Source organism: Grampus griseus, assembly GCF_964374135.1.
Source record: "Grampus griseus genome assembly, chromosome: 5".
In the NCBI taxonomy this organism is placed as follows: Eukaryota; Metazoa; Chordata; class Mammalia; order Artiodactyla; family Delphinidae; genus Grampus; species Grampus griseus.
Genome location: NC_138998.1, coordinates 89,259,926 through 89,283,509, shown reverse-complemented (window position 1 = coordinate 89,283,509; position 23,584 = coordinate 89,259,926). Strand labels below are relative to the sequence as shown.

General features: G+C 42.9%; 1 protein-coding gene across 1 annotated transcript; it reads left to right on the top strand.

Moving 5' to 3' along the window:
* Positions 1-21,120: 21,120 nt before the first annotated feature.
* On the top strand, positions 21,121-22,755 carry LOC309822625 (chromodomain Y-like protein; the record flags this gene model as incomplete). Its single annotated transcript, XM_082654607.1, has 1 exon — positions 21,121-22,755. The coding sequence occupies one exon, from the start codon at positions 21,121-21,123 to the stop codon at positions 22,753-22,755; it is 1,635 nt and encodes a 544-aa protein (XP_082510733.1).
* Positions 22,756-23,584: the final 829 nt, after the last annotated feature.

Genomic DNA, 23,584 nt, shown 5'->3' with positions numbered 1-23,584 from the left:
AATTAGGCTCCAACTCTTGAAAAGTGTAGCAAAAAATTTGTGTACATATTGTTAAACCACTGCGGTGAACAATAGAATTAGAAGATAGAAGTATTTTTAGCACATTTGGTGCTTGGTAAAATTAAGTAGCAGACTTACAGGACCTCAACTTTTTCTGCAGACACTGAAGGTGTCCTACTGATGGGTGGGGTGTTGACATGACATTCTGAAGTTGGAAGGGGCTTGCTGGCATACACAGGTTGCTTATGTGTGTTAAACCATATCTAGACTACACACCTAGTCAATATGTAAATTCCTTCTGCCAGCCTCTGCTTGGACATAGGGAAAGGGAACTTTAAAATAGTCGTCCGTTTTGTTTATTCAGTCATTCAGCCTTCACAAAGCACCTACAATATGTCAAACAATCCTAAGCCTTTGGTATACAAAATGAATAAGACATGATTTCTATTTCAGAGAGAGTAAAATCTAATGGGGGAGAAAGTCATGTAAAAAAATCACTAACCAACTAGCATGAGAGGGTTGTAGTACATATTTCATATAGAAGGAGCTATGGCGTTACAGCAGGGGGAGGTGATAACTCTTCCCTGGGTGGTAGCTGGAGTGGGAGAGGGTGGAAGAAGGATTGGAGAAAGTTTGATGGAAAAAGTAACCTTTGAATTAAGCCTTGAAAGATGAGGAAGAGTGCATTAGGGGTAGGAGATGTAAAGAGATTCTAGAAAGAACCAAGGAATATACAAATGTACAGAGACAGGAAGCCATGTGGATTCATTCAAGAAACACCAAGGACCATGTTCTGGGTGGAGCAAGCATGGAGGAATAAAACATGGGGCTGAAAAGGCATTTTGTGACCAGTTGTTAAAGGTCTTGTGCATTATGCTATGAAGTTTAATCTTTATTATCAGTCTATAAGTGGGATACGTTTACCCTAGTGAGTGATCTACTGCACTGAGGAAAGAAAAATGTTATGAACTGAATGTTTGTGTTCCCCCCAGATTCATATGTTGAAACCCTACCCCCAGTATGATGGTATTAGGAGGTGGGGTCTTTGGGAGGTAATTAGGATTAGAAGAGGTCATGAGAGTAGAACCCTCATGAATGAGATTAGTGCCCTTATAAGAGTCATGAGAAAGCTTGCTTCTGCTCTCTTTCTGTCATGTGAGGATACAATGAGAAATTGGCAACTAGCAAACCAGAAGAGGGCCCACCAAGAACCTCACCATGCTGACACCCAATCTCAGACTTCCAGCCTCCAGAGCTGTAAGAAATAAATGTTTGTTATTTAAGCCACCCAGTGTATGGTATTTTGTTATAGCAGCCTGGACAGACTAAAACAAAAATGTTAGAATTTCTATTGATGCTTATTTATTTTAACAAATAAGAAAGCCTTGCTAACATACACTGTACAAATTGAGAGAGAGTATATTAGGCGAAAACACTTCTCATACAGTACATTTACTCCTCAGATAAAATGGACAGAATTTAATGCCTGAGTAGTTATAGAGATGGTAAGTCTGAAATTCTAAGTTTGAGTGACAAGAAAATAGTAGGTTATGGGGTTCAGGGCAGGCCGTCCCCAAATATACCACTTTGGCATATCAATTATTTTGAATTAAAGTTACTTAGAAAACAGCCAGTACAAGGACACTCTGACCCTTCTTTGTCCCCCTGAAAGCAGGAAGTAAATCTCCCATGTGAAAGGTAGCCTCCCTACACCAGAAGGTACAGAGACATCCTTATCACCAGAGGTAGGGATTAGGGCTGAGAAGGCTGTGTAAAGAAACCTTGTTACTTCTTCACTAATTTACTACCCTAAGCCCAATCTTCTTTGTCAACTCTTCACAAATTTATTGTTTCTTGTCTAAAAGGCATAAAAGCTGCCTGCTTTGATTATTCCTTTAAGCCCTATATTTATGACCTCCATATATACAAAATTAAAAATTATTTTCCCTCTTCTTACCCTGCTTTGTGTCAACTTAATTATTAGGCCAGCCGAAAGAACCAGGAGGGGTAGGGGGAAATTTTCCCCTCCCCGACATAGAACTACCTACTTCCAACTGTTGGGCAGTCTGTACTTTCCACAAAGACATTCAGCAGAGGGGGTGTAAGGGCTAAAGTCTTCCCTGAGTGCCACAGTCCAGTCTGGTGCAGGGCTGAGCTAGCCTAGGGAAAGATCCTTTTTGTAATTCACCCAAGACCCAGTGTGTGTCAGTAAGGGCTCTGGCAGTGGGACCGAGAGTGAGGAAGAGTGGGTTAGGGGTGCAGGGAGAACTCTGAGTTTGATTTTAGGCATGTTGTCTTTGTATTTGTGAGGGACATTCAACTGGGATGTCCAATGGACAACAGAAAATATGGATCTAGAGTTCAGGGGAGAGATGATGGAGAGAAAGGAGGATTTTGGGAAAAAACTAGAGAATAGGTTGTAATTGAAGTCTGGGAGTGGTTAAGATCATGGGTGGGCATGTAGCTTGAGAAGAGGCAAGGATAAGCTAACTGAGGGCACAAGTAGAGAGAGAGGAGCGAGTGGAGTGACAAGAAATAGAGAGGCAGAAAGAAAACCTGGGAGTAGGTATCACAGGAGCTGTGGGAGGGGAGAATTTCAAAAAAGGAATGGCCAGGGGAGAAAGATCAGGTAAATGAGAAGAAGAAATTCTCTACTAAATTTGGAATTAGGAAATTTTTAATTCCGTCAGAAGGAGTTGTTCATCCGGAGCGATGAGTGCAGATACTTGATTAAATGATTGAAGACTAAAATGGAGGTGAGAAAATCAAAATTAGAAACGTAAAGTATGTACATTATTAAGAAGTTTGAACCAGAAAGGAAGCGTAGGGATTAAGTCCGTATGGACTCTTTCAGTACCTCTTGGAATTTCTTTGAATGAGTATCCAGTTCCTCTTAGCCTAATGTTCAAGATGTGTGTCTCTCCTTACGTGTGAATCAGGCCTTCTGCCCACACCCTGCGTGCCCAGTGGATTTTCCCTATTCAATTGCTTCACTGCATTTCTTTTTTATTTTTATTTTTTTGCGTTATGCAGGCCTCTCACTGTTGTGGCCTGTCCCATTGCAGAGCACAGGCTCCGGACGCGCAGGCTCAGCGGCCGTGGCTCACGGGCCCAGCCGCTCCGTGGCATGTGGGATCTTCCCGGACCGGGGCACGAACGCGTGTCCTCTGCATCGGCAGGCAGACTCTCAACCACTGAGCCACCAGGGAAGCCCCTTCACTGCATTTCTTGATGTCCAATATTGAAGCAATTTTCCAGATGCACACACAACAGGACTTGAGCAAAGGTTGAAGAATATTTTTCATTTTGTTTCTAATTCTCATTCTAATGACAACTAGAGCTTATTTTCCAGCCACACATTTGTGCCACATCTTTGGGATCCTTTATAATGCAAATTCCTTCCTCTCCAGAATTTGCATAAATGTACTTTGCGCATAAAAGACACTGAATATTCATTATTTGGACAGTTCATGTCAGAGTTCATAATTTTATAAGTAATTTTTGTTTTCTTTTTTCTTAAAGATATTTCCTCTTGATTTACCCATCCTGAAGCGCAAATGCCACATTGTATCCCATACAGAGTCAATTGTTTCAGTTAGTATACCATTAAACTACCTAAAAACATTTAAAGTCTTTATGTCCCTGAAAGTATTTGCTTTTGTATTCCCACTTCCTGAGCATTTACAAAATAAGTTAAATGGCACTTTTGCCTGTAGACTTTGCTACTTATGCTTCTTTATCCAGAGAAGCCCTTGTTTGCCTCTAAACTTTGATTTGTCTCAAAATCTGTATGTCTTAACAAAACGTCCCCACCCCAATACAGGGTGTGCTGTTTTAAATTATCTTTGAAATAAAACCTGTTGAAGATTTTTAAAATATGGAGATAAAGCAGTTCCCTAACATCTCATACTTTCATGCCCAATACCTCAAAACAGTCTGGCAACTGTATCAGGAACAATTTCCTCTGATAGAAACCGTATTGTTTTATTTGTGATACATGCTGAAATGTTTAGTGATTCTACAGTTTATGGTACTATAATTTTGCTCGGTTTTCCGAGGTCTGTCTGCCAAGGTCCTTATCAACAATGGCAGGATGCCCATTTTGATCAATATGTACACACTCCAGCTATAAATTCCCTCAAAATGCTTGGGTGGGCGCCCATGATTTATTTATTTCTATTTGCCAATTAGGTCTAGAGAGTCATGCTAATAGACCCACTGGAGAAAGACAGAAAGAAACCTGTAAGGAACGGCACCAAAAACGGAGGAGAGCTTAAACAAGCTTTATTTGGGTACGCTCCCGGGCGGGGTTCACTGGTCCGAGAGAAAGGGGCCAGAAAAGTCGCGCCCGGTTGTGGGCGTGAACAAAATTTATAGGGGAAGAGGGGAAAGGGGTGTGGTGAATCCGGGAGGGCGCAGGGTATTCCTTATTTGGTGGTCTTTTCGGGTATCATGGCAACATCTGGTGCCGGTCGCATCACTCTTGGGACCGTTAGTCCCGCCCCTCGAAAGGCGGGAAGGCTGGGCCGGGTGGAAAGTCCCCAGGTCGGTCCCTGGAACTGGGTGGTCCGGAAAGTCTCCAGGTCATTTTCAACCTGTGAGTCTGATTGCGTTCCCCTGCCTCGGGCCAGTTGGCCTTAAAAAACCTTGAAAGAAAAGAGCTGAACCACAAAAGAGAAACCTTTCTGCTCTCTAAATTTAGAATAAATCCATCACTATTTTTGTTTTTTCCTCAATTAACTTTATCCTTCTGAATTCATGTCGTCTCCAAAGAAATTTTATAGCCTGGAGAATTCCTCCGTTAGTCTGGACTTTAAAAGTTCTTGTGAAATGTATATAGTCCGTGTGATCTGGAATCTGAGTGTTCATTATGGTGATGGCGCTCATGGGCGTCAGGAACGATAAAGTCTGTATTTAAGGGTATTTGCGGCTTGCCCCTGACTTGCAATTACCTGCGAAGTGTGGTGGCTGGATTGAAATGTGATTGCAGCAGCACGTTTGGAGAGGTATCCTATTGGCTTCTTGATGATAATTTAGCCTAAAACATGTGTGTGCGTGTGTGTGTGTGTGTGTGTGTGTGTGTGTGTGTGCTATGCACCGCCATTTCTTCATTTCTCCTGAACAGTAAGAGGAAAATTCCGGGGAAAATGAACAATTCAAACAATAAATTTCTTCAATATTGGCCTTGCTCAGCCAGCTGAATATTTTCAATAAAACAGCAATTGGCTGTCCTGAAGCCACCGCTCACGCAAGAGACGCCCAGTACGTGGAGAACCTGCTGAGTCTGCATGTGACCATGACAACAGAAGGCCGTGACCAAGGTGGCCGGTCTCAGGAGAGCCTTGTCGTCCACGGGGCTTAGCGTCTGTCAGGAGCTGCTGATGCGTCAACCATTTTGTACTCATTTGTCTATGGTGAGCGAGGCAGGCGCTGTTACCTTTTCATACTCTTAAAAAAAACCAACAAAAGCGTCCTGCGCAGCTTGGACAGCTAAGCGAGTTTACCCGCACCACTGACAGCTGAAATCCTGATGTTGCACCTACACAGAGCTGGCTGTGAACAAAGCAGTACACGACACAGGACGGGAGGTGCCCACGGCTGCGCAAAGGGCAAGGTGAAGATAACCGCAGTGAAAACTCACGCAAAGATGTAAACCTCACTCCTAAGAGGCTTTATCTTCTTGAATGGAGCAGTAGAAAGCTTATGGCCATGGTTCTCTGTTTGATATATCACTTTAACAGTTTTCATTATTTTAGTTCCCTTTAGAATAGAAATTAAGTAAAATGTCTGTCAGTAACAGTTCGCACGTTACAAAGAAATTTTCTCTTAGGTTTTATACGTTTTTCATGTTGTAAAACCAATATTTAATCACTGTAGAAAAGCTAGAAAGCAGGAATAAGCCAAGTAAAACAATATAAATATAACAGTTTTATTGCCCTTATGGCCTGCTAGGCACTGTTTTAGATGATTTCATATATTAGGTCATTTAATTCTCAAAGAAACCTTCTGGAAGGTAGGTTTTTACCTAGCTCCATTCTAGAGTTAAGGAAACTGAGGCACAGAGAGGTTAAACAACGTTCCCCGAGTCCGGAAACAGCCTGGCTCCAAAGTCTATGCTCATTGCCACCTGCTGTGCTTCTCTCTGTGACTACCCAGAGCGCCCCTCACCCACAGATCACTTACTGTTAACCTTAGAGTACAGCATTCCAGACTTTTTTCTATTAATATAAAAAAGTATATGTGATTCACTAGTATATCATATATAAATATATTTTCTATGTATATCATACTTATGTTCTACTAGGACTCAAAATAGGCATTTTAATTTTTTTCCAATCTTACTAATGAAGAAACAAGCTTGGAGCGGCTGAGTAATTTGCCCCAAATCTCACAACTTTGGTGGAAGGCAAACCTTTGCCCAGGTATGCTACCTCCATCAAAGGGATTCTTTTTTCTGCGCTAAGCTGCCTCACTGTCTTTCAGTTTTGATTTTGATGAGAGCACACTATTTGTTGCTGTCTGACATGTCTCTGGGTGGAAGGTGTTTAGGTGGTGTCGTGTGTGGTCTCAGTGCCCAACCCAGATCCACCCTGCCAGCTGTACAACTATCCCCTAAGTGCTGCAGTGCTGGCTGATGACCACGGCTAGCTGTCCTCTTCTCTAGAGAATTGCCTTCGTTTACATCACTCATCTCAGAATCTGCAGCTAGGAAACATGACTCAGGACAGGGAGGAAACCTCTGGTGTTGACCACATATTTGACCACATAGACACCCTCCCCAGAAAAAAATCAGCACCCACCCCCCCGAGGCAAAAGCTGCCTTTTGGAGCTCTGCAAACTTTTTTATAATTTTTAGCCATAAAACGGGCCTTGAATCAGTAGGGACATTTTCTTCCAAAAAGTCCAGTGACTATTTTTTCAGTTTTTTATTAAAATGTTAAGGTGTTGTTAAAGTGGCTTATATGGACCAAAGAAAGCCCTAAAAACCATTTGAAACACATTTAATTCAGGGTCATTTCTCATGTTTCCATAATTTCAGGATTTAATGCTTTTCCATTTCAAATCAGTTACTTTCTATTCATTCTTTAAGCACACATATTTCGGCGGTGTAACAGAAGAATAGCTATGAATAACCACCCTGCCTCCTTCTTTAATTTCACATCTGCCTTCCATCTTTTTTGCTGAAAATTTCCTTTTTCCCATCACCATAGTTTCACAGTTAGCTTTCTCTTACCAACTTGTATGTCCAACTGGTAAGGCGCTCCCTGTTGCAGCCGTCACACTGGGTCCTCTCTTCTGATACAACGCTTTCACTTCTGCCCAACTTTCCTCCTTCGAAGCCATAAATAGGTACAAAATTCAAAATTTTAAATTTGATTCTTGAATGTAGTTACTGTCATCATTTCATGACCTGGGAATGTTTGAGCAATACTGTAGTTTTTCAGAAGTGGAGATTCCATCAGCATGCAATGTAATGGTGTTTGAATTTTCTTGTATTTCTTTTTCCATCCCCATCCTGGCTGACACATCACTTTTTTTTTAAATTTAATTTTATTTATTTTTTTTATACAGCAGGTTCTCATTAGTTATCCATTTTATACATATTGGTGTATATATGTCACATCTCTTTTTGTTTATATTATTGCAGGAGCCTCTGAGCTGAGCTGCCTGCCTCCCTTCCCATTCCCAACAATCCATCCTCTTTAGGCTGTTAATCTTCCTAAGCCTCATTCTCATCATGGCATGACCATGCTCAGGAACTCTCCCTTGCCTTCCATTCCTTATGGAAGACCACCTGAGTAGTGTTTAGACCAATCCAGCAATGTCCTAACATTTGTAGTGCTGGAATAAGAGAACAAATAAGATCTCTGGTTTACCTGCCTTCTCTTCTCAACTTATCCCACCACAAGGGGCCAAGGAGGCATGTGTGTGAACACCCAGGCTACAACCAAATTTATCTATAACCCTCCAGCCTCCACTTGCAAATGGTCACTTCTTGGCCACTCTTGGATCTAGGGGTGTCCGTTAAAGGATATTGATTAAATTATAGAATACATGCAATTCGTTGAATGTCTTTCAAGTCTCTTTTCACCTACAATTTCTTCCTCTGTCTCCTTTTTATTCCTTGCAATTCTTTTTTGGAAAGGCAACTGGAGTTTTTGTCTCATAGGATTTCTCAGTTTGGCCTTAGCCGACTAATTCCCCATTACGTCATTTAACATGTGGCTCTGTCCCTTGTATGTCCTGTCATTCGTGAGGATGAAAACTTACTCAGAGTCAAGTTTAATGTTTCTGGCAAAACTACTCCACTAGCAAACTCCCCACATTTCAGTGGCTTACTAGGGCTGATACTATTTCTTGCTCACAGGGTTTGCAGGTCAGCTCTTCTCTCCTCCAGGCTGTGTGTTGTGTTCAGGTCTTCTCTCCATGTCTTCTCACTCTGACACTCCGGGTGAGGAAGCAGCCACCACCTGGTGCTTGCCATTTCCACGAAGCTCAAGGTAAGAAGGGCCAAACCACGCAGATGCATTTGCTTCTGTTTGGAGGTGGTGTATGTCAGGTTTGCTCACGTTCCATTATTCAAAGGCAGTCTCATGACCAAGTTCAAAGTCACTGGGGCATGCCAGGAGATCAGGACAAGCTTGGAGAGGAGATGAATGATTATGAACAAATAGATGTTAAATAGTTTGTTTTGTTTGTTTATTGGTGATGTTAGAGTCCTTAAATATAAAGGCTACAAAATGGTGTTATTCTAATCCTACTGTTTTCTTCTATCTGGAGTTAGAACTTAATATAAAAAGAAAAACTTCTCCTCATTAGCTATTTATCTTAAGGTACCATTTGTAAAGGAAAGGCAAAGTGAATACTTGAGGTTTTCTCTTTAATTTGCTTATTTCCACAGTACAGTTTGTTTCCTACTGTCTTTCAAAGTGACTTGTGGGTACTTTGAAGTTGGAGGGGTAACACTGTGAACTCATGGATTGACACATATTTGACACATTTCAATCTATTGAAGTTGTCCTTGTTAAATGATCGCATCGTTGACCCACAGGAGCCTATTCCAGTTCCTGAGTCCTTTGGATGTGACCCTGGGGTTTGTGCACACTTTCTCTGCTTTCTGGTATAAGAGATTGCTCATTTTCTGCCCCAGACTTGGAATCTAACATTTCTCCAAGAAACTCTAGTTTTTCTTAGTGGAAAATGGTATTTAGAGCCTATAATCTTGGCACTAGAAGTGTTCTTTGCTACTGGGTTAGTCATTGTTTCTAGTCCTTTTCAGTGTACAGAGTTTTAAAAAATGTGTTTTGGTTTTAGATAAAAATACATTGTGAGTTCATATCAATACTTCCAATTTAAATTCAGGGTTCTTGCAATCTCTCACATACCCAGATCTGATCCTGATTCAAACAGTTAAAATATGACAACCATGAAAAAGTAAACGCTGAAAGCAATTTGATGATATTAAGGAATTATTACTATCTTTTAGGTGTGTTAATGTTATTGTAATTATACTTCTAAAAGAATGCCTATGTCTTCTAGAGAGACATACATACTGAAATATTTATATATGAAATTCCATGTTACAGGGAATTTGCTTCAGGAAAATCCAAGAGGGGTGGGAGAAGTGGACAGTGTATGGATGAAAGAAAACTGGTCATGAGTTGTTAATTGTTATATCAGGGTGATGAGTACATGGAGGTTCAGTATTCTGGACTCTCTCTTTTTTTCGGTACGCGGGCCTCTCACTGTTGTGGCCTCTCCCATTGCAGAGCACAGGCTCCGGATGCGCAGGCTCAGTGGCCATGGCTCACGGGCCCAGCCGCTCCGCAGCATGTGGGATCTTCCCGGACCGGGGCACGAACCCATGTCCCCTGCATCGGCAGGCAGACTCTCAACCACTGCGCCACCAGGGAAGCCCTGGACTCTATATTTTTATATGTTAAAAAAAAAATTTTTTTTTGCTTGGTAAATGGGTATCCATGGGTGCCAGTAAATATATTAGGTTTGTTTTGTTTGTTGGTTGGTTTGCTTGTTTGTTGGTTGTTTGTTGGTATGTTAGATATTTATATCTAACATAAATAAATTTGCTTTTGTGCCTTTTTTTTGGTAAAAAATAAATATAAAATATATGTTTAAAATTTTTAATAATACACTTTTTAAAAGATGCATTAGAAGAATATTTAATGACATGGGACAATGTTCACATTATATAATTAAGTGAAAAGGTAAGTATGCTACTTTTATAAAATAAACCTGTGTTTGTAGAAGGAAAAAAAAGTGCACATATATATATATATATATATATATATATATATATATATATATATATATGAACTACAAGGACTGACCCTAAGTGATGGATGGTCCTCTCTCTGTTACAGTTTATTTTCATTTTCGACTTTGTGTTTTTCTGTCTATTCTAATTTTCAATACAAACATATACTATTTTCATAATCAGACAATAAGATAAATGTTATTGACTAAGTGACTTTAAAACAATGAATACTTCTCTACTTCCTTGTTTGTATGCTTTTATGATAATGGCATCTCCCATTTTCAAGCTATTACCAAATGCTGTGAGACTGTAGCTGCCTAAAAGCCTGTGCACTCTCCTCTCCTCCTGTCATCTTCCCCCAAGCTGCATCTCCCCTGCCTCTGGTGGTCTTCATCTTTATTCCACTGCTGGATGTCCAGAGCCATAAAAATCAGGACCTTAACTCACAGTGGGAAAGAAGGCAACTTTACTTTTCCCTGCTCATTGTTTCTTTTCTGTTCCTTGTCTGGCTAAATTTTTTAGACTTTATCTTTTAGAGTAATTTTAGAGCAGCAAAATTGAGAGGGAGGTACAGAGATGTCCCATATACCTCCTGCCCCATACGTACATAACCTCCCCATTATCAACATCCGCCATCGGAGTGGTGCATTTGTTACAACTGATGAACCTACGATGACACATCATTATCATCCAAAGTCCATGGTTTATCTTAAGGTTCATTTTTGGTATTGTACCTTCTATGGGCTTGGATAAAGGTATAGTTACAGGTATCCATCATTATGGTATCATACCGAGTATTTTCACTGCCTTAAAAATCCTTTATGCTTTTCCTATTCTTCCCCCCACCCCCTATCCCAAACCCCTAGCAACCACTGATCTTTTTACTGTCTCCATAGTTTTGCCTTTTGCAGAATGTCATGTAGTTGGAATCATACAGAATATGGCCTTTTCACTTATTTCACTTAGTAACTTCACGTTTAACTTTCCTCCGTGTCTTTTCATGGCTTGATAAACACATTTCTTTTTAGCACTGAATAATATTCCATTGTCTGTCTTGATTTTTTTCAACTCTAGTTTTCTTATGTATATCTTATAAGTTTATTAATAATTTAATAAGAGTACATGGCATATATAGAGCTTTTCCTAAGTGCCAGGCATTTTGCTAGTTGGTTGACATATATTAACTTATTTAGTCCTCAAAACAGCCTTAGGATTTATGAATTACTTCTAATCCTTACAACTCTGCAACATAGCAATTTCTATCCATGCTGAATGGGCACAGCTCAGAGAGAGCTTATGAAACTTGTCTAGCCACACTTCACAAGAGGCAGAGTTGGTTCAAATTCATGTCTGTCTGGGTCCAAAGTCCATGTTTTCTCCACTATTCCCTGCTGCCTTCTTTTAAAAAGAAGGAAAGAAACTTCTCAAATTACCCTAAAGCAGAGACCTGCAAAGATTTAGAGAGGATTGTATTGTTTTTGTTTAATTATTCTGTGTTCTATATGTATTTCATATTAGCCCTATAAACTTGCTCTTTTGTCATTGGCTTCATTCTAAAAAAAAGGTAGAATTCAAAATGCACAATAATAAAATCTCATGTTAAACAGTCTTATTTAGGAAGGACATAGAGAACCAACAGTCTAGGGGTGCTCTGTGCAGAAGGGAGAAGAGCCTCAGGGCCAGAGGGGCATCAACAGGGAGGAAAGAATCACACCCCAGCAAGAAAGGAAACCCAGGGAGACCTGGCAGTGCCTGTCTCAGGGCTTCTAAAAGTGAGCAAAGGAACTGAAGTACATGCTTTTCAAGGCAATGTCTGTACACCAACTTTGACAACCTGAGCAATGTCATCTTTGGTACAGTGTTGCTTAATGAAAACATGTTCTTCCATGGTGTAAAAAATTAGAAAGTCCCTAAAACATAGAGTATGCCTTTAGAAATTAAAACCGAAACCAAACAGTATTTCTCACGGAGGGCTGTCTGCCAATAAATTGAGAGTATCGTCACTGTTTCCCAAGTCACCCTTTGGGGATGATTTATCCCCTGCCCCCATCTGATGGCCCATTACTGCCAGGGCCCCAGCATTGTAGTTACACCCAAGGCCAGCCCCTCTGCAGCCCTCACGCCTGGATGGGTGGAGCCTGCTGGGGAGAAGGACTTAACTCCTTATCACATCATCCCTCTCCCTCCTTTACAGACTAATTTGGTGCTCTTGGGACCCTGCTGCCAAACTGTGTCAAGAGGGAATCTGACAAACCATGGGACTGTTGCCTTTCCTAGGAAGACACTTGCATTTTTACAGGAGTCTTAGGGAGAAAATGTCTTAAACTGGAGGAAGGGGTTTAATCATGGAGATTTCAGACTTTGGGAGAAGCTAAAACAGGTGATGTTTGGGGGTAGATAGAGCCTCATGCCCCCAGGAAATCACACTGTATATGAAACACAGATGGACATGAACTCTTCAAACAGTAACAGTTTGGGGCAGTGCCGTCTGTGGACATTTTTTTTTTTTTTTTTTTTTTTTTGCGGTACGCGGGCCTCTCACCGTCGTGGCCTCTCCCATTGCAGAGCACAGGCTCCAGACGCGCAAGCCCAGCGGCCATGGCTTACGGGCCCAGCCGCTCCGCGGCATGTGGGATCTTCCCGGACCAGGGCATGAACCCGTGTCCCTTGCATCGGCAGGCGGACTCCCAACCACTGCGCCACCAGGGAAGCCCTGTGGACATTTTTATTACACTGAAAGAGCACTTCCGATTGAAGAAATCCCACCACCATGGGCCAGCTTGGAGACAAAGGCAGTCCAGAGTTTCATAACTCCTTTTGTGCAACTCGTATTCCAAATATCAATTTGTCAACTGTGGAAAATAGAACCATATCCTGGTGTTCTAGGCCTAAAACATAGAAATATAAAGTTTGTTTCTCCTCCTCCCTAGAAGTCTCCTTCCCTGATGGACACAGACATCTTTACCCCCAGCCCAACCCCTCCTGTGAGTGGTCACGGAATTCCCTTCCTTTTCCCATTTCCTTTGTTCATTTGCATGGAGCTTGACTATTACTATTCCTCCTGGAAATGCAAAATCTATTTGTTCTTTTTATTATCTCTTCCTGAGACATCTTCCCATCTCTGCTCAAGATGATTCATTTCTTGAACACATTCCTATGCATTTCTCCTCTAGCCTAGAGCCACTAGCCTTCCAGGAAGCTAAATTCTTAAGCAATATTGAAAACAGGCTGAAGAAGAGGGACCTAGCATCTCTGTCAAATATTTGGGAGGCAAGGATTTTTCTAACAGGAAACATCAGAGGCACATCAAGGATATAATCCTATAATAGAATGTCGAGGATTGCTGACAAACGCCAGAAGCTAGAAGAGGTGAGGAAGGATTATCCTGTACAGGTTAGAGGGAGCAGGACCCTGCCAACACCTTGATTTGGGGTTTGTAGTCTCCAGAACTGTATGACAGTAAACGTCTGCTGTTGGAAACCACTCAGTTTGTGGTACTCTGTTATGGCGGCCCTAGCAAATGGACATGCTCTCCCCACCCATCCCCTCCCCCAATCTCAAGGTGCAGGCAGTCACCTCTTCTACTCCTGCCTGATGCCAGCCCTGCTGGTGACTCAGCACTGTAGCTCATCTTTATTGCCGCCTCATTCCCTGGTCTGGCCTCTTGTGGAGCGTGGAGTCCATGACCTCGGGTTGCCTCCTGATCTTTCAGAGAAAGATAAACACAAAGTGGACCTATCTGGCCACCTTCAGGATTAAACCAAGGGCCCATCAGCTGTGAAGAGAATCAGAAGAGAAACCAAATAAAGTTCTGACTTTGTTCTTAAATTGTTTCTCTGGAGCTAGAGAAAATGGACTGTTTGACTAGAGGCAGGGCCCAGCCAGGGTGTCACATGGGTGCAGATTCCCTGTGCTCTGAATCTTCGTTATGCTGGAGTCTGCATTTCCTCCACGGATGCCTGGAATTTGTCATAGAGGTCCCTGACTTTCTGTGCAGGCAGAGGGAGAAATGAAAAGGGAGTGGTACAGAGATTACATCAGGGCTCTCCTTAACCTTTTCTATGTCCAAGCAAACTAAACAACGTCAGAGAGGAGAGATGATCACGCAGTGATTATTCCAGAATGTCTGTGGTCTGTCGCATCTCACTTCACTCTCTGACACCCTTACTCTTGGTGTACGTAGCTGTACAGTGTCCTGGAAATAATAAGTCATGAAAACTATCATTTGTCAGGTGCCATACACCGTACATCTATTATATCATATCCTTATAGTAACTATACAAGGCACACACAATCCCTGTTATACAGATTAGGCTCAGAGAGACTACAGAATTAGCTCAAGACACAGAACCGAGGGTGGCTGAACCAGCAGCCAAGGCCAGACAGGATGTCTTCCCACTAGACGGCACCACCTGTCCGCAAAGACAAACATACCTTCGGCCAACCTTGGGCAGTAGGTTGGCAGTCACTTTGTTCTTGAGTTAGGAGAGCTACCTGGCCGCTTAGCCCTTTCTTTATATCTCCCATGACCATTCTCAGTAGTCTCTGCCTTTTTTTTTTTTTTTTAAAGAAATGTGTACATAGAAGGAAATAAAGTAAATAAAATAAAACTCTACCAAGCAGGTAGAGCAAAAAGTTCCCTGATCGCTTCATGGGTTTGCGATAGTTGCACTTCGTTAAAACCCAATTTGCATTTTATTTTGAAAGCCTTTGTTACACCTGTGTTACCGTGTGTTCCACCTCTCCACACCCACTACCCAAAGCCTTTCTGTAGATCAATAAATACAATGCCCTGAATTTAGAAAGCAAAAAAGTGGAAAAGATCCAAGTCCCACAATGTATCCAGGTGCTCTTCACTTCTTTAAATGCCCGACATCCTCCAGTTAAGGAGAAAGTTTGTCTCACTCCTAAATTTCTGAAAGGTATTTGATCAACATTTTAGGCTTCTGCATATGTATTCCTAACCTGTGAGCCTATTTAGCAATTAAGCATAATTGTGAATTTTGGTTTTAGATAAAATAGAGAAGGTCAAAGCAAGGGGATTAGATAAACATGGTTATTTAATTTTACAAGTGGGTACTTAAGACTTCTCATATGAAGGTTACTTGGAGAGATGGCACTGATGGGTGGTTCTCTGTCCCCCTGGAGGCTGTAACTCACAAAAATGACCCTTTATTGTTGCGTAAGATTTAAGCTAGTCATGAAATAGAGCAGTGGTCAGGAAACTTTTTCTGTAAAGGGCCAGAAAAATATTTCTTTAGGCTTTGTAACTACTCAGCTCTGCCATCTGAGCGTGAGAGTAGGCATAAACAATGCACAAAGAATGAGTGGCTGTGCGCCAATAAAACTTTATTTACAAAAGCAGTCACTGGCTTGGGTTTGGCCTGTGGGCTATAGTTTTATGACCACTGATACACAGCAACCAGAGGAAAAAGTTATTTCAACATTGGAATGGTTGACTGAGGTGCTCCATTGCAGGTTTTTAAAAACAGAACCTGCAGTCACTTGTTTACGTTGACCTACATACATTAATTCCTCCACTTGGTACCGCTGTTGAAACTTTGCTTTAGAGGGTGCTCCGTATCACATACACTATATAGCTCCTAATGGACACGCAGAATCTTATACTCAATGTTGTCACAGGGTTACAATTACTGTAACCTCTTCCCTATGAACCTATTCAAGCACCATTCAAGCATGTAGAGAAATGTTTCTCTACATGTCTTGCCCTGTGTCCTCTAAACAAAAGATGGCATCTGTGGGGAGTGGGGGACACGTGTAAGGGATTCAGCAGCGACAGAGTGTGGAAAGATCTGAGTCTTGCAAGCACCTGGGTAGGAGAAAAGGCAAATTAACACATCAAATCTTTTCTCCTAGATATATCTTGTCATTCCAGAAGAGAAATGCTTGAAAAAACACAACGATGGGGACATATCAGATGGACACAGGAGCTAACTGAAAGACTACCGATAAAACAATTTGAGCAACAAAATGAATAATATAGTATTGGAATATAATCCAAAGTTGAAAATGTATGCTAATGAGTTTATACTGATATAAACAAATGCTTGAATGAGTAAATAAATGGGGCCAATAGGCAAATCTCCCATACAGAAGTATTCCAAGTAATTTATTCAGATATTTTACCTCAGGAAAGTGGAATATTACTCCCCAACCCTTAAGTGTGGGCTATGCATAGTGACTTTCTTCCACAAAATATATTATGGGAGGTAGCAAAAAAGAGAAACTGTACAATGGAGAAGCCTGACAATCATAACCTTGGCCATGTGATCAAGGTTAACATCAACAATTATCAGTCGTGTTGGTAGCATGTGCCCTTGATATGACTGAGGTGATAAGAGTGACACTTTCCCTCTGTGATCTTTTCCCAAAAAACTCACAACCCCAGTCTAACCATGTGAAAGATACCAGATAAACTCTAGTTAAGGGACATTCTATAAAACAGCTAACCAATATTCTACCAAACTGTCAAGATAATCAAAATCAAGGAAAGCCTGAGAAATGAACAGTCTAGAGGAGCCTAAGGAAACATGATAACTATGTTTAACGTAGTATCCTAGGTGGGATCCTGTGGGGATAAAGGACCTTAGGTGAAAAGAAAGGAAATCAGAATATAATACGAACTTTAGTTAATAATAATATATCAATATTGGGTTATTAGTGGTAACAAATAAATCGTTCTAAAGTAAGATGTTAGCAGTAGAGGAAACTGGGTGTGTGGTATGTGGGAACTCTTTTGTTCTATGCAACTTCTCTGTAAATCAAAAAACTATTATAAAAAAGTTTATTTTTAAAAAATGGGCAACAGATTTGAACAGATACTTCACCAAAGAAGACACACAAATAGCTAATAAGCACATGAAAAGATGCTCGACATCACTAGTCATCAGGAAATGCAAATTAAACCACAGTGGGATACCACTATGCAGCTACTAGAAAGGCTGAAATTATAAAGTCTGACAAAAAGAAGTGTTGGCAATGATATGGAGGAACTGGAATTTTTATACACGTCCAATAAGAATGAAAAAAAATGGTACAACTACGTTGGAAAACAGTTTGGCAGTTTTATAAATTGATATGTACACTATCATATGACCAAATCATTCCACTCCTAGGTATTTACCCAAGACAGATGAGCACATATAACCACATAAAGACTTGTACATAAATGTTTATAGCAGCTTTATTTGTAATAACCCCAAACTGGAAACAATACAAATATCTATTAACAAGTGAAAGGATAAGCCTATCGTGATATATCCACATAATGGAGTGTTACAAATGAAAAGAAACAAACTACAGCAATACCATGGATGAATCTCAGAAACATTGTGCTTAGCCAGACACAAGAAAGTACATGCTGTATATAGCACTTACATGAAATTATAGCAAATCTCAAGGGATAGAAAGCAGATCAGCAGTTGCCTAAGACAGGGGAGCAGGAATTGACTTTGAAGGGCAAGAGAGGACTTTTTGGACAGATGAAATGTTCTGTATTTTGATTGTGGTGATTACATGGGTGTTTGCCTTTGTTAATACTCACCTAACTGTATATTTACAATGGAGAAGTTTATCTTACATAAATATACTTAAAACATTTTTTTTTAATTGAGAAAGTCCTGGCCAGGATTCTCAGGATGGCTCTCTGGGATCCTTCAGGGATGACAAATTGTCTTCCTGACTCCATGGCCTTTCTCCCCATCCCATCCCATTCCCAGGTAGCAAGGTAGCTATTTGACATGTGCCCCTTAAAGATGGAAGGGTCCTGCTCAGGAAATCAGGTGATTTCAGAAGGCAGAATGATTGATGGGATAATAATACTAGTAGGACTCAAAGAGATCTTGGGGTGTGCCTGGAAGAGAGAGGACAAAAGAGACACACCTTTTCCAGTTGTCAATGACTCGCCTCAGAGGGCACAGAAGAAGATCTCAAGGTCTAACCTGAGCGCAGAGATGAGCAGACAGGTAGGAGGTGTAGAGCTTCCTGAGTATGCCAAAACGATACACAGCTGCCCCTGCATGGTGAGGGGGTGCTCTGTGAGGGGGCTAGTGTGGAACAAAATATGGTCTCAGGAAACCATGCATCTGGCTTTCACCGAGACTCCATAGCAGTAGATGCCATGGAAATAAGGTGGCCCCAGGTCAAGACCAGGTCTTCCTCCCACTACTGATGCTCTTGGGCAGGCACAAGAAGAGGATTTCTCTCCCCTGTTCTGTTTAGAGTTGGTGAAGGTAGAGTAGACAGTGTTAGTTCAGAGAGAGAAAGCTTGGAACTATGAATAGTGACAGCTAATAATATTGAATTTTGACAGAATTGTCAACAAAGAGAGCCTAAGACTCTAATAACTAGATTGGATTATAAATATCAGGGGACTAGACTAAGATTTAAACAAGAATAGGCCAAAAATATGTATGTTCTGCGTAGATTGGAAAATCAAAGTTTTGAGAATATAGCAACAAGCTTCATTTAAAAAAATATTTGCATTTGTACACCTCAGTCTGTTATGTTTATATATGAATAGTATTTTTATAATATACTGTTTTGTAACTTGCTATTTTCACTGGGCTACATATCAGGAACATTTTTCCATGACAGTGTATAGTCTTCTATGACATAATCTTAAATGTCTATGTAGCTTTCCATCATTTAAACATACATATTTTACTTAACTAGTAACTTATTGTTGGACATTAAGGCTCTTCCAGTTTTTCAATGTTATAAATAAATTTGATAAAGCATCTTAGATGTATATCTTTTCACACATCTCTAATTCTTTCCATAAGATAAATTCACAGTTAAGGGATGGCTGAGACATAGGGTAATTCAAATTTTAAGGTTTTTAACACTCTTTAGAATGTTTGTAGCAGTCTTTGGTGGGACTAATGGTGGATTCTGGGAGGGCTCATGCCAAGGAGTACTTCCCAGAACTTCTGCTGGCAGTGTCCTTGTCTCTGCGGTGAGCCACAGCCACACCCCCTCTGCAGGAGACCATCCAACAGTAGCAGCCGTGTGGCTGACAGGGTCTTGGTGCACTGGATGGGTGCCAGTTCTGAGCCTCTGAGGTGGGAGAGCCAAGTTCAGGACATTGGTCCACCAGAGACCACCCAGCCCCACGTAATATCAATCAGCCAGAGACCTCCCAGAGATCCCCATCTCAACGCTAAGACCCAGCTCCACTCAATGACCAGCAAGCTCCAGTGCTGGACACCCCAAGCCAAACAACAAGAAAGACAGGAGCACAACCCGACCCATAGGCAGAGAGGCTGCCTAAAATCATAATAAGTTCACAGACACCCCAAAACACACCACTGGACATGGTCCTGCCCACCAGAAAGACAAGATCCAGACTCATTCACCAGAACACAGGCACCAGTCCCCTCCACCAGGGAGCCTACACAACCCACTGAACCAACCTTACCCACGGGAGGCAGACACCAAAAACAACGGGAACTACGAACCTGCAGCCTGTGAAAAGGAGACCCAAAAACAGTAAGTTAAGCAAAATGAGAAGACAGACAAACACAGGGAAGATGAAGGAGCAAGGTAAAAACCCACCAGACCAAACAAATGGAGAGGAAATAGGCAGTCTATCTGAAAAAGAATTCAGAGTAATGATAGTAAAGATGATCCAAAATCTTGGAAACGGAATGGAGAAAATACAAGAAACATTTAACATGGACCTAGAAGAACTAAAGAGCAAACAATGATGAACAACACAATAAATGAAATTAAATAACTGAGGCAGAATAACTGAGGCAGAACAGATAAGTGACCTGGAAGGTAAAATAGTGGAAATAACTACTGCAGAGCAGAATAAAGAAAAAAGAATGAAAAGAATTGAGGACAGTCTCAGAGATCTCTGGGACAACATTAAATGCACCAACATTCGAATTATAGGAGTCCCAGAAGAAGAAGAGAAAAAGAAATGGACTGAGAAAATATTTGAAGAGCTTATAGTTGAAAACTTCCCTAATATGGGAAAGGAAATAGTTAATCAAGTCCAGGAAGCACAGAGAGTCCCATACAGGATAAATCCAAGGAAAAACACGCCAAGACACATATTAACCAAACTATCAAAAATTAAATACAAGGAAAAAGTATTAAAAGCAGCAAGGGAAAAGCAACAAATAACATACAAGGGAATCCCTAAAAGGTTAACAGCTGATCTTTCAGCAGAAACTGCAAGCCAGAAGGGAATGGCAGGACATATTTAAAGTGATGAAAGGGAAAAACTTACAACCAAGATTACTCTACCTGGCAAGGACCTCATTCAGATTCAACAGAGAAATTAAAACCTTTACAGACAAGCAAAAGCTAAGAGAATTCAGACCACCAAACCAGCTTTACAACAAAGGCTAAAGGAACTTCTCTAGGCAGGAAACACAAGAGAAGGAAAAGACCTACAATAACAAACCCAAAATAATAAGAAAGAGGAAGATTTTTGCACTACACCGGAGAGGGGGAGCCGCGGAGCCAACGCGCCGCAGTGCACGGCCGCCGCGCCCCACCCCGGACCGGCCGCGCCCCGCCCCGCCCCGCCCCGCCCCGCCCCGCCCCGCGGCTACGCAATGAGCCTGAGCCCGAGGCGGCCCGCCGGGGAGTAAGCGCGGCGCGGAGAGCACGTTGCGTAGCTGCTCCTGCGCACAACCCAGCCGGCGGCCCACACCGGCGGGAGTGAGCGCCGGTCCGCACCCGACCGGCGACGGAGCCGAGCGGAGCCGGAAGCGCAGGCCACGCAGGGACCCAACTGAAACAAAGTGTCGGCCGCCGGCTGCGCGGCGCCTCAACGGCCTTGCCCCACGCCCCCAGCTCCACCGCCCACCATGGCCTCCGAGGAGCTGTACGAGGTTGAAAGAATCGTTGACAAAAGGAAGAACAAAAAAGGGAAGACGGAATATTTGGTCCGGTGGAAGGGCTACGACAGCGAGGACGACACCTGGGAACCAGAGCAGAACCTGGTAAACTGCGAGGAGTACATCCACGACTTCAACAGGCGCCACACCGAGAAGCAGAGGGAGGGCCCCTTCACCAGGGCCAACCGGGCCTCCCCGAACAACGCTAGGAAGCAGATTTCCAGGTCCACCAACAGCGGCTTTTCCAAGGCCTCTCCTGAATCGCTAGTGGTTGGCAAAGAGCAGGAGCCCAAGGCCAGCCCGCTGTTTGCCGCCAGCCAGAAGTTCAGGAAGGACCCAGCCCCGTCCCTCTTGAACCGGAAGAACATGGACCTGGCCAAGTCAGGTATAAAGATCCTCGTGCCCAAGAGCCCCATCAAGAGCAGGAGCGCGGTGGACGGCTTTCAGAGCGAGAGCCCCGAGAAACTGGACCCCGTCGAGCAGGGGCAGGAGGACACGGTGGTGCCGGAGGTGGCGGCCAAAAAGCCGGTAGGAGCTCTGCTGGGCCCCGTTGCCGAGCGTGCGCAGATGGGGAGCCGGCCCCTGATACACCCGCTGGTGCCACAGGTGTCCGGCCCTGTGACCGCGGCTATGGCCACGGGGCTAGCCATGAACGGGAAAGGTTCCTTCCCATTCATGGACGTGCTGACGGCCAACGGGATGACCAGCCTGCAGACGTCAGTCACGGGCATGACGGCCGGGAAGAGGAAATTCATCGATGACAGACAAAACCAGCCCTTCAACAAGCGACTGCGTTTCAGCGTGAGGCAGCCGGAAGGCGCCTACAGGTACAGGGACATCGTCGTCCGGAAGCAGGACGGCTTCACCCACATCCTGCTGTTCACGAAGTCATCCGAGAACAACTCTCTCAACCCAGAGGTGATGAAGGAAGTGCAGAGCACCCTGAGCACGGCCGCTGCCGACGACAGCAAGCTGGTGCTGTTCAGCGCCGTGGGCAGCGTCTTCTGCTGCGGCCTTGACTTCATCTACTTCATTCGGCGCCTGACCAACGACCGGAAGAGAGAAAGCACGAAGATGGCCGAGGCCATCAGAAACTTTGTGAATACTTTCATTCAGTTTAAGAAGCTTATTATTGTAGCCGTAAACGGCCCAGCCATTGGACTAGGAGCGTCCATCCTGACTCTCTGTGACGTGGTTTGGGCCAATGAGAAGGCTTGGTTCCAAACACCCTACACTGCCTTTGGACAGAGTCCAGATGGCTGTTCCACCGTGATGTTTCCCAAGATTATGGGAGGAGCATCTGCGAATGAAATGCTGCTCAGCGGACGGAAGCTGACGGCGCAGGAGGCGTGCGGCAAGGGCCTGGTCTCCCAGGTGTTCTGCCCCGGGACCTTCACCCAGGAAGTCATGGTCCGCGTTAAGGAGCTCGCCTCCTGTAACCCGGTCGTGCTCGAGGAATCCAAGGCCCTGGTGCGCTGCAACATGAAGCTGGAGCTGGAGCAGGCCAACGAGCGGGAGTGCGAGGTGCTGAAGAAGATCTGGGGCTCGGCCCAGGGCATGGACTCCATGTTCAAGTACCTGCAGTGGAAGATCGACGAGTTCTGACGGCCGGGCTGCCCCAGACGACCCTGTAGTCGCATCGCGCAGGCCGGCTGGGGCTCCCTGGGGTGCGGACCCATCCTCACAGCCTGAAACAGGTTCACGTGGAGCTCACTCTTGGAAGCAGGACTTGAAACAGCCAAGCTATTTGTTACCAAGGAGTCTTTAAGTACTGTAACTTTAAATAACTACAAAACTTGTCCAAACGTCATTATTTTATACTTAATACACACACAGGTATAAAAGTATAATTGTGAGCTCTGGGCTGCTCTTTGAGGCTCTACTTTTTGTTATCTTTGGCTAGTACTGTATAAAAAAGGAGTGTGTTTTCCTGGTTTGGGTGTCAGAAAAGTCTGGAATAATGTTTGTTTTCCTTGTTTTTTCCTTCTAGAAAACAGAATCTAAAGAGGTGTTAGCCCGCCTCGCCCCCCCACCCCCACCCCAAATAGAAATACGGAAAGATCTGAGGCATGCCCTTGTCTCCAGGAAGGTACAAAACGTCAGAGATGGAAACTTCTCAATCGAAAGGAAGACTTATTCTTTTAGGTTAAGTATTTCTGATTAAACACCCACTGCTGAATATACCCCCAGACTAAAACACACCTAGGATTCATGCTGAGAAATCAGTTGATTCTGCCTTCTTTCTTAAATATGTCCGATTCTTACCCAGTTAACAGGAAGAAACCACTCTCTCTCTAGGGGAAAGCTTGTTTTGCAGTGTTAGCAAATCACTGAATAGCTAAGTATGATCTCTAAGTTATAGGGGGTTTATAATTAGTTTTTCTGACCCATTTGAAAAAATAACTATATAAGTGCTTCTTGTTACTGGGTGAGA